This window comes from Meles meles, chromosome 5 (genome assembly GCF_922984935.1).
Source record: "Meles meles chromosome 5, mMelMel3.1 paternal haplotype, whole genome shotgun sequence".
NCBI lineage: Eukaryota > Metazoa > Chordata > Mammalia > Carnivora > Mustelidae > Meles > Meles meles.
In genome coordinates, this window is record NC_060070.1 from 134,196,140 (window position 1) to 134,208,548 (window position 12,409).

General features: G+C 37.0%; 1 protein-coding gene across 1 annotated transcript in view; it reads right to left on the reverse strand.

Moving 5' to 3' along the window:
• Positions 1 to 12,370, reverse strand: part of CAGE1 (cancer antigen 1) — a 59,318-nt gene extending 46,948 nt beyond the window's left edge. Inside the window, 4 exon segments of the mRNA XM_046004139.1 lie at positions 3,876 to 4,387; positions 8,097 to 8,184; positions 10,929 to 11,146; positions 12,291 to 12,370. Coding sequence (XP_045860095.1) covers positions 3,876 to 4,387; positions 8,097 to 8,184; positions 10,929 to 11,146; positions 12,291 to 12,303 — 831 coding nt within the window. The 5' untranslated portion in view covers positions 12,304 to 12,370.
• Positions 12,371 to 12,409: the final 39 nt, after the last annotated feature.

The following is a 12,409-nucleotide window of genomic DNA, read 5'->3' on the forward strand; positions in this document are numbered from 1 at the left end:
AAAATTCTCACCAAAATACTAGCCAATAGGATTCAACAGTACATTCAAAGGATTATTCACCACGATCAAGTGGGATTTATTCCAGGGCGGCAGGGTTGGTTCAACATCTGCAAATCAATCAATGTGATAGAACACATTAATAAAAGAAAGAACAAGAACCATATGATACTCTCAATAGATGCTGAAAAAGCATTTGACAAAGTACAGCATCCCTTCCTGATCAAAACTCTTCAAAGTGTAGGGATAGAGGGCACATACCTCAATATTATCAAAGCCATCTATGAAAAACCCACCGCAAATATCATTCTCAATGGAGAAAAACTGAAAGCTTTTCTGTTAAGGTCAGGAACACGGCAGGGATGTCCATTATCACCACTGCTATTCAACATAGTACTAGAAGTCCTAGCCTCAGCAATCAGACAACAAAAAGAAATTAAAAGCATCCAAATCGGCAAAGAAGAAGTCAAACTATCACTCTTTGCAGATGATATGATACTATATGTGGAAAACCCAAAAGACTCCACTCCAAAACTGCTAGAACTTGTCCAGGAATTCAGTAAAGTGTCAGGATATAAAATCAATGCACAGAAATCAGTTGCATTTCTGTACACCAACAACAAGACAGAAGAAAGAGAAATTAAGGAGTCAATCCTATTTACAATTGCACCCAAAACTATAAGATACCTAGGAATATACCTAACCAAAGAGGCTAAGAATCTATATGCAGAAAACTATAAGTACTCATGAAAGAAATTGAGGAAGACACAAAGAAATGGAAAAATGTTCCATGCTCATGGATTGGAAGAATAAATATTGTAAAAATGTGTATGCTACCTAAAGCAATCTATACATTTAATGCAATCCTTATCAAAATACCATCCATTTTTTTCAAAGAAATGGAACAAATAATCCTCAAGTTTATATGGAACCAGAAAAGACCTCGAATAGCCAAAGGAATATTGAAAAACAAAGCCAACGTGGGTGGCATCACAATTCCGGACTTCAAGCTCTATTACAAAGCTGTCATCATCAAGACAGCATGGTACTGGCACAAAAACAGACGCATAGATCAATGGAACAGAATAGAGAGCCCAGAAATCGACCCTCAACTCTATGGTCAACTCATCTTCGACAAAGCAGGAAAGAATGTCCAATGGAAAAAAGACAGCCTCTTCAATAAATTGTGCTGGAAAAATTGGACAGCCACATGCAGAAGAATGAAATTGGACCACTTCTTTACACCACACACGAAAATAGACTCAAAATGGATGAAGGACCTCAATGTGAGAAAGGAATCCATCAAAATCCTTGAGGAGAACACAGGCAGCAACCTCTTCGACCTCAGCCGCAGCACCATCTTCCTAGGAACAAGGAAACAGTTAACAAAACCAAAAGACAACTGACAGAATGGGGGAAGATATTTGCAAATGACATATCAGATAAAGGGCTAGTATCCAAAATCTATAAGGAACTTAGCAAACTCAACACCCAAAGAACACAAACAATCCAATGAAGAAATGGGCAGAGGACATGAACAGACATTTCTGCAAAGAAGACATCCAGATGGCCAACAGACACATGAAAAAGTGCTCCATATCACTCGGCATCAGGGAAATACAGATCAAAACCACAATGAGATATCACCTCACGCCAGTTAGAATGGCTAAAATTAACAAGTCAGGAAATAACAGATGCTGGTGAGGATGCGGAGAATGCGGAACCCTCCTACACTGTTGGTGGGAATGCAAGCTGGTTCAACCACTCTGGAAAACAGCATGGAGGGTCCTCAAAATGTTGAAAATAGAACTACCCTATGACCCAGCAATTGCACTACTGAGTATTTACCCTAAAGATACAAATGTAGTGATCTTAAAGGGCACATGTACCCGAATGTTTATAGCAGCAATATCTACAATAGCCAAACTATGGAAAGAACCTAGAGTCCATCAACAGATGAATGGATTAAGAAGATGTGGTATATATACACAATGGAATACTATGCAGCCATCAAAAGAAATGAAATCTTGCCCTTTGTGACGACGTGGATGGATCTAGAGGGTATCATGCTTAGTGAAATAAGTCAATCAGAGAAAGACAACTATCATATGATCTCCCTGATATGAGGACGTGGAGATGCAACATGGGGGGTTAGGGGGATAGGAGAAGAATAAATGAAACAAGATAGGATTGGGAGGGAGACAAACCATAAATGGTTTGTCTTAATCTCACAAAACAAACTGGAGGTTGCTGGGGGGAAGTGAGGTTTGGAGAGGGGGAGGGGGTTATGGACATTGGGGAGGGTATGTGCTATCGCGAATGCTGTGAAGTGTGTAAACCTGGTGATTCACAGACCTGTACCCCTGGGGATAAAAATACATTATATGTTTATAAAAAAAAAAAAAGAAAGGATGCATACCCAACTTTTGTAGCAACATGGACGGGACTGGAAGTATTATGCTGAGTAAATAAGTCAAGCAGAGAGAGTCAAGTATCATATGGTTTCACTTATTTGTAGAGCATAACAAATGACATGGAGGACATTGGGGGATGGAGAGGAGAAGGAAGTTGAGGGAATTTGGAAGGGGAGGCGAACCATAAGAGACTATGGACTCTGAAAGACAACCTGAGGGTTTTGGAGGGGCGGGGGTGGGAGGTTGGGGGAACCAGGTGGTGGGTAATAGGGAGGGCACGTATTGCATGGAGCACTGGGTGTTGTGCAAAAACAATGAACACTGTTATGCTGAAAATAAATAAATAAATTGGGAAAAAAAACCATTAACGAACAGAGAGTACAGGGCCCAGCACATAATAGATTCCTGAAAGAATTTATTGGCTGAATAAATAACTAAATGCAGTGGAAATAAGAAAGAGCAATCTTGAGAAACACTAATTAAACAGATTTTTAAAATGTCATTTTCCAGAATCAACACAGGGAAATAAAGAAAGTTCTCTTTTATATACTGCTTCCAAATAAATGAACAAAAAAACAGCTCATACTTGCAAATGAAACATAATAGTCATAGCTTTTCTTATCACACTTAAAATAAAAAGGTACTGTTTTTGTTATTCTAGGATTATACCTATTTGCCCAAACCAATTCTTAAAATTGTTACTTTTTTTTTTAAGATTTAATTTATTTATTCGACAGAGAGAGACACGGCGAGAGAGGGAACACAAGCAGGGGGGTGGGAGAGGGAGAAGCAAGCCTCCCACTGAGCTGGGAGCCTGATGGGGGGCTCGATCCCAGGACGCTGGGATCATGACCTGAGCTGAAGGCAGCTGATTAATGACTGAGGCACCCAGTCATTACCTTTTAAATTGTTACCTTTTAAAAATTTTCAGAGTACGTAGAATTTATACTATTGGCATCTTCAGAGTTCTTAGGACACTACATGTGTGTTGGGAAAGAATAGGCCAACAGACAAATTAATATTTTCACTTTGGTAGAAAAATTACTATTTTGTGCTTGTCACAGAAATAAGGTTTTCTTGTCAAATGACCTAATATCACTCTCCTTCTTCTTTTCAACCTTTTCCTTTCTATAAACTGAATTCCCGTCGATTTGATTCACCAAACACAAAAGCCTATTATATTCAAGGCACTATGTAGATGCTAAGATACAAAAAAGTATGAGCAAGACAGAGCCCTGATCCTCAAGGAAATTCATTTGGTAGAGCTAAACTTCCAATATGGACTTGATTTTATTTGAGAAATTTTGTTTCTAAATTAAGAACTCAGAAGGCATCTTCCCAGAGAAGCAATGTCCTTTGTGATTAGATTATCTAGCAGTACTTCAAGTCTCAGATTATATTGCATAATAGGGAAAGCACATATTTTAACACTCTACAAATTATACTGACCATCAAAAATCTTACCTCCTCTGTTGTATAATCAGCTCTCAGATCAAAGAGGTTAAAGCTATTCTCTTTGTAAAATGGTTTTTCAACATCTCTGTGCACAATCTCCTCATACAGGAAGCTTTGAGGTTGACTAGACTCCATGTAAGCACTTTTAGGCAGTGACATTTCCCTGAATTTCAGTGTTTCTCCACTGCTGTGGACTAGAGGTGGGCTTCTAGAAGGCTGTCTGACACATTCGTGAGCAAGCTGGTCTTCATTTGTGGAGCTGCTAGTTCCCACTGGATTTTCTTCCTTAAATGAATCTTCCTTCACATTGGTGTCTTCTGCACAATTACACACACAACTTTGCCTTTCTGGTTTCTCTGTGTAAGGTAAGCTTTCTGTCGGATTTTGAAATGTTATCATTCCATTATTAAGTGCTTCTCTGAGATGAAATTTGCAAATGGGTTCAAAGTGCCTGAAGGAGGAAATGCCGGTGTCAGCTGGCTGAGTTAGTAGGTTCTGTGAATCATTTCCAATGCTGACATCTCATTAGAAAGAGAAAGATGGAAATAAGAATTAGCTGACCGTAAACTTATATGTTAACAGTTATATTTACATTTATGAAACTGTTGGAGTCTATTTAAAATTACATTAATTTCAACATTTTTTATTGAGTGGATTTCAGCATGACTCTGTGCTAGCAAACAAAACAGAACTGCTTTTCCATGGGGGCTGGAAGTTCTCATATGACTGCTACAAAAAAGCTTGTTACAGTGATTCTGGTAAATACCACTGCAACAAATCCTAAGGTATCTTCAAAATTCTTTTGTTATACTGTAATTTTAAAATGTTTTGATTACGTTTCCAAAGAATACACAAGCATGATAGAATAATAACAAACACATATAAACTTGTTTCATCTCACAACAATCCCATGAACTAGGCATTGTTATCATTCCTGTTGTTTAGATAAGGAAACTGAGACATAAGAGATATTAAGTCACTTACTTGCCTAAGTTCACAGAGTAGATAAGCAGTACAGCTGCAATTCTGGAATACTGTTTCTTTTCTTTTTATTTTCTTAAATATATTCATTTATTTTTTAAAATTTCTTTTCAGTGTTCCAGAATTCATTGTTTATGCACCATACCCAGTGCTCCATGCAATACCTGCCCTCCCTAATACCCACCACCAGGCTCCCCCAACTTCCCACCCCCCTCCCCTTCAAAACCCTCAGTTAGTTCCTCAGAGTCCACAGTCTCTCATGAAGTTAGTTAACATATAGTGTAGTATTAGCTTCAGGGGTAGATTTAGTGATTCATCACTTACACACAATACCCAGTGCTCATCCCAACAAGTGCTCTCCTTAACACCCATCACCCATTTAGCCCATCTCCCACACCACCCCTCCAGCAACCCTCAGTTTTTCCCCATAACTATAGTTTCTTATGGTTTGCCTCCTTCTCTGTTTTTTGGTTTTTTTAATTAATTAATTAATTTATTTATTTGACAGAGAGAGAGGTCACAAGTAGGCAGAGAAGCAGGCAGAGAGAGAGGGAGAAACTGGCTCCCCACTGAGCAGAGAGCCTGATGCGGGGCTCGATCCCAGGACCCTGAGATCATGACCTGAGCCGAAGGCAGAGGCTTAAACCACTGAGCCACCCAGGTGCCCCTCCCTCTCTGTTTTTATCTTATTTTTCCTTCCCTTCCCCTATGTTCATCTGTTTTGTTTCTTAAATTCCGCATATAAGTGAAATCATATATTTGTCTTCCTCTAACTTAATTCACTTAGCATAATACCCTCTAGCTCCATCCACATTGTTTCCAGGGGCAAGGTTTCATTTTTCTTGATGGCAGAGTAATATTCCAGGGTATTTATACACCACATCTTCTTTACCCATTTATCTGTCGATGGACATCTAGGCTCTTTCCATAATTTGGCTATTGTGGACATTGCTGTTATGAACGTTGGGTACATGTGCCCCTTTGAATCGGTACTTTTGTATCCTTTGTATAAATACCTAGAAGTGCAATTTCTGGGTTGTAGGGTAGTTTTATTTTTAACTTTTTGAGGAACCTCCATACTGTTTTCCAGAGTGGCTGTACCAGCTTGCATTCCCACCAACAGTGTAAGAGGGTTTCCCTTTCTCTGCCTCTTTGCCAACATCTGTTGTTTCCCGTGTTGTTGATTTTAGCCATCTAGAATACTATTTCTAAATGCTATGCTATACTGTTTCTCAATATGATAAATTATCCAGACTTAATGGGTTTTCAAAAATCAGAAGCAGAAGTGGAAAGAAACAAAGTGTTACAAAATTAATGATGCCTCCTTTCTATCTCAGTTCCCTCCTTTCCCCCTCCCCAGAGAATAACAAAAGATGAACTTATTTTTCTACTTTCCATGTACCTTAAATAACACATATCAACTTCCCAGAATTTCTCATTTTGTGACATCTTACTGTCTCAGTAGTTTTTCACAGCACCAAAAGACCAAAAGAAATACCTAACAGTTCCATTTATTAAGTAGTTAAGCTCAATGTAAGTATTTTCCCTGACTAGATATTTGAAAATATACATAAACTGAAAGAAAAATACAATGTTTTATATCATTCTTATACAACTGAACTTACTACTTGGATGAACTATTGGATACTACATGTCTCAAATCTTGGAATCAGATAAGATGATTTTCTCACTTTCTATTCCACATTGATTTCATTACAATACTTGCTTTTTATCATGGCAACCTCCCAAAACCCAGCTTTGCAAATGATATTTTATGGAAAGGGCTGGAGTATGGTTTTACATTGAAATAATGAACTCAAGTTAGTATTTTGTGGGTCCCACAGATGTCCAGTTTCATATTTCCTAAATATTTCAAAAGCTCCTGCAGCACCCTGGGTTAACTGTGACTATATAGTATTACTTTCTGTATTTTAAAATTTTATGTAATTAGAATCAAATTATATTTGTAACCTATCTATTACAAATAAAAATATATATGCATATCCATATAAGGGTCTTTATTTCACTTAAAATTTTGCTTTTCAGATTTAGCCATGTAAATACATGTAGATCTAGTTCATTTGACTGAAGGATTACACTTTCTTTCCTTTTTGTTAGACATTCGTTTCGAATTTTGCTACTAAAAACAACCCTTCAGTGAAAATCCTTGTACGAGGTTCAATGTATACTAAGAATTTTTGTTTAGGTTCTGGGTGGAATTGCTGGATTATAGAAAATATGTATCTTCAACTTCACAAGACATTGCAAAATTACTCTTCAAAGTGGCCGTTCCAATTTATACTCCCACCAATAGCAGAAAAGTTTCTTTGCTCTGCTACATCCTTCAAGGCATGTTAAACTGGTATGTATGAAATGGAATTCTGTGGCCTTTTTAATAATCTTACAGGTTTCTTTTTCTGTGATCTGCCTATTAGATACCATTGTGGTCTGCACTGCATCTCTTCAAAATTATTTTGTTGAAAGCTTACCCCCCAGTATTTTAGGATATAAATATACTTGGAGGTAGGGCCTTAAAGAGGTAACTAAGGTTAAATGAAGTTACGAAACTGGGGACCTAATCCATTATGACCAGTGTTCTTAAAGGAACAAAAGACACCAGGGAGGCATAGGGAAAAGGCCACATAAAAACATAAGATGGCGGCTATCTGGGAGGTCTAGGATAAACCAACTCTTCCGACACCTTGATCTTAGACTTCCTGCCTCTAGAACTGTGAGAAAATACATTTCCGTTGTTGAAGTCACTTGTGCTGTAGTGATTTGTTTTGGCAGCTCTAGCAAGCTAGTATGAATTCTTTGCCTATTTTTCTCTTGAGTTATATGTGTCTCTTTCTTTTTGGAGTTTTTGTCTTGGATACTAATCTTGACAATGTACATATTGCAGGTATCTTAGTCTGAGTCCTGTTTTTTTATTTTCTTGATTATAATTTGGTCATATAGAAATTCTAAAAAATTTTAATGGAGTCAAATGTGTTGCTTATGGTTTGTACTTCTCAAGCTACTCTCTGAGCCTCAGGTTTCTCATCTGTAAAATAGAGACAAAACAACCCTTATTCAAAAAGAAAAAAAAAAGTCCTATTTCATAGGATTGCTTGTAGATTAAATGTAATTGTGCATATAAAGCATATATTAGCACTTGGCTATTACTATTACTATTATTGCTGTTATCACAGGACACATATCAAAATCTTAGTGTCTCTGTTTGCATACTGCCAACAAAGAGATACTCACCACCTAACCAATCATCTAGTGTGCCATACATTTCTTCACAAAGTGTGAATTTAGACTCATCTTCCCTTTCAGCATTCTTTGTTTCATTCTGTATTAATAATTAAAAGGTATTAATATTACTATTTCAAATAATATCATAAGCCTCTTCTGAACATGGATATGCATTGCTATGTAACTTGTTAGTATTTTTTGTTGCATGGGTAGAATGTAATTTCTGGTACCCTTCCCTACTGTATATCTGAACTCCTTTTTAGTAAAACCATGCTAATGGAGTTATGATGGTAAATGACATTAAGCAAGTATCTTGGTATTTTAATATCTTGGTTTTTTGGTAAGTCAAATCATGTTACTATAAATATAAGGATGTTTGATAATGTATATATCTTTGATCATCCTTTGAAGTTTGCTAAATCTGGTCTAAACAACTTCTAGGATACTTGTTATTCAGGTTTTGACAGTGAAGATCCAAGGTTCCAATAATGAATTGAAGCATGATTTCAATTGATAGAAATCTAAAAAATTCATGGAGGGCTTATTCTCAAAGTTACCTTAATGTTATCTAGGATAAAGGTTTTGTGAAGTAAATTAATAGTATAAGTAAGATAGTAAAGAAAGTCTTATTTTGGACGTTGGAGGAAAGTATTGGTTTAATCATGGATAGTGTATAAAGTATGTGAGACCCAGAGGATGTTCTAAAAAAATTGTATCTCTTACTAAAGTCAGCTGGTTACAAACCTCTATTCAATCATGCTTTTTATAACATTGTTGCACTTTCTGAATGTACCTCAAGTACAAGAAAAACTGAGTTATATTTTACAACAATTTGTTTTTTAGACTTCTTGGTAATTTAGACCATTCCTGCTAATGCGATTTTAAAAATATCAAGAACAATATGCTCGAAAAATAAAATAGCATTATTCACATGTATTGATGTTATATTTACACAAATTTCTTGGAACTCCACTACTTGTCAAATTTCAGAGCTCACTTCTAACTCTAGCCTTCTACGATAATACTATTTTTAACTAAAATATGCCTTTTGTTTTTTTAGTCTGTAAATTTTTTTTAAAGAACAAAATACTCAGTGAATTCCAAGAAAGAGAACCTCATTACATAATTTATGACACTCATTCTTTATAATTTGATAATGTTAGACCCTGATTATACTACTATAACCAAATTTTCTTTTAAAATGGAAATATGATGAAATTATCATTATAAAAAGAGTCCTTAACATTATTTTTAAAAAGAAAGTAAAAGAAAAAACACTCAGAAGCCCGCTACCCAGTGAGAAGCAATGTGATCATTTTTCTATAACAACAAATATACACTTCATCCTGGAACAACATGAGTTTGAACTGTCCAAGTCACTTATAAAGAGATTTTTTGGAGAAACACAGTATAGTGCTGTAAATGTATTTTATTCTAATGATTTTATTTTTTAAAAAAATTAATTAGTTTATTTGACACAGAGAGAGAGAGAGAGAATAGGGGGGAGGGGCAGACTGAGAAGGAGACAAAGTCTTAAAGCAGACGCCATGCTCAGGACCTGAGCTGAAACTGGGTCAGATGCTTAACCATCTGTGCCACCCAGGCACCCCCACTCCTCATGATTTTCTTAATCACATTTCTTTCCTCTAGCTTACTTTATTGTAAGAATACAGTATATAAATAAATATAACACACAAAATATGTGTTAACTATTTATATTATTGTTAAGGCTTCCAGTCAATAGTAGGCTATCAGTACTTTGGTTTGGGGGGCCTCAAAAGTTACATGAAGCCTTTTGACTGTGAGGGGAGTTGGTACCCCTAAGTCCTCCATTGTTCAGGGGTCAACTCTATCTGTATTACCATATTTAAGGTTTACACCTTACATATGTAAGGTGTACATCAGTGAAGTAATTTAACTAGTTCCCTATTGATAAAAATTTAGGTTGCTTCTAATGTTCATTTATTTTTTATTTTAAATGATACCTTTTTAAAAGTTTATTTATTTTAGTAATCTCTATACCCAACCTGGGGCTCGAACTTAATGACCCTGATATCAAGAGTCACATGCTCTTCTGACTGAGCCAATCAGGCACCCTTAACATTTATTTATTAAGGGTAATTCTGAATGTATCTCATTTGCATACTTCCTTGAGGTAGAATTAAAATAACACGTGTTTTCTTATCACTAAATAGCCCTTTAGACAGGTTATGCCAATTTATGGGCTAACCCACATGAAATTGCTAATATTTGTCCATTTTAGAACTACAAAAAGTCAATTACATATGGCACAACTTAATTCACTCCTATTATTTACCTACTTGCTAATAATTGTGAAACATTTAGAACAACATTCAGTTGCTCTAAATACTGATACTAAATACTGATTTGGGACAGTCTAACCTTTTATTTTGTGAGAAAGGGCACTTAGAATTTTCATTAAGATAGAAAATCATTGACATGTAGGGTCTTGTCAATGCCATTAGGAATGACATTTGAATCATTTGCATACTGATGTGTTAGAACACGCTCTAGACCAGATGTCCGGTCCCTTGGACTCTTTTTCTGCCCCTGTCACTAGTTGTCATGGCCATGTCCTCTGGTTGCACACTTAAGACTTCACAAGGAGGCTAGAAAGGATCAGTTTTAACATTATTTGTACAATTCTCTCTTTCTTTGTACACTAAGGGAACTGGGAAAACCAAACCCTGTATTCCCCTCCTCTGAGCCTCTACTGGAAATTCTTTTATTGTTCCCCATATTTTTGAGGAAATTTTCATATGGAAAAAATGTGAAAGCTGCATACATCTGTACCTTCTAGAACTTATAAGCAATGCACACCTGAGGCAAGTCTGAAGTGGTACTGTTGGTTTCCATGTAGAAGGGAGAATGTGAGTGGGTTAAGTCTTGAGAAAGACTGCAGAAATTCATGGCCTCCACTTCCGACACGCTTTCTAATTTTTCATGAGAAACATCCGTTTCAAAATGTACAGGATCTGAAGATGACGACAAAACTTTTTGATAGTCCTTGTTCCTAACTGTTGAATGATGGAAGGCTTCTTTAAAAAAAAACAAAACACATAACTTTAATGTTTATTAGTATATGCAAACAAAGGGTTCCACCCCCCACCCCAATCCCTCCTTGCATTAAGAAAGCAGCAACACTCCTTGTCCTAAATTTTTAAATGTCCATTGTCAGGTTATTAGAAAAATAAAAATTTTCAGTTTGAGTATACGATGGTCACTTCGTGTAGTAGTAAATACTGATTTGAACAAAAACACATCAATACACATGTGGCTACTATCCAATAATTTCCTAAAAGATCTAGGAGGACGAAGGGACCCCTCAGTTACTTAAAACATATTTTCAAAATATTATCAGAGGACAGGGCGCCTGGGTGGCTCAGTGGATTAAGCCACTGCCTTCGGCTCAGGTCATGATCTCAGGGTCGTAGGATCGAGTCCCACATCGGGCTCTCTGCTCCGCGGGGAGCCTGCTTCCTCCTCTCTTTCTGCCTGCCTCTTTGCCTACTTGTGATCTCTCTGTCAAATAAATAAATAAAATCTTAAAAAAAAATATTATCAGAGGACAATCGGGTTCCATTATACTACATACCTGACACTACTATGTCATTATCTAATCAAATCCAACATTGTAAATCAGTTTTCTTCCACTTTCCCATCCGACACTATTCTCTCAGGCACTTGGATTGGAGAACTTGGGAGACACCTTTGGTATTCTTCTACCTCATCATCTGGGCTATCCAGTTACCAAGTCGTATCCATCTCTCCTTTAACAATGTTTTTTCTAACCCATGCTTTCCTTCCACCTCGTACATCATCACTTCCGATTACACTTTTAGAACTTTGTTCATATGGCACCGTCTGTCAGCTGACATTTTTTTAAAATACTTTATTAATTTGATAGAGAGAAATCACAACTAGGCAGAGAGGCAGGCAGAGAGAGAGAGGAAGCAGGCTCCCTGCGGAGCAGAGAGCCCGATGTGGGGCTCGATCCCAGGACCCTGGGATCATGACCGGAGCCAAAGGCAGAGACTTTAACCCACTGAGCCACCCAGGCGCCCCTGTCAGCTGACATTTTAAAAAATTTTTTCAGTCGTATCACAAACTTTTAAAGTCACTTATCTTATTTTCCCCTCAAAACAATGCACCAAACTACTTAAGTCTAAAAAACGTGCTCACTTCCAGGGTCCATAGTTTCTGGATCCGCAGTAAGGGTTTCGTTCTTCCCCCCTCCGCGTACGGTTTTGCGGGAGGAAGACCAACACTTTAAAGAGCTCTCCCACCGAGGCTATTAAAAA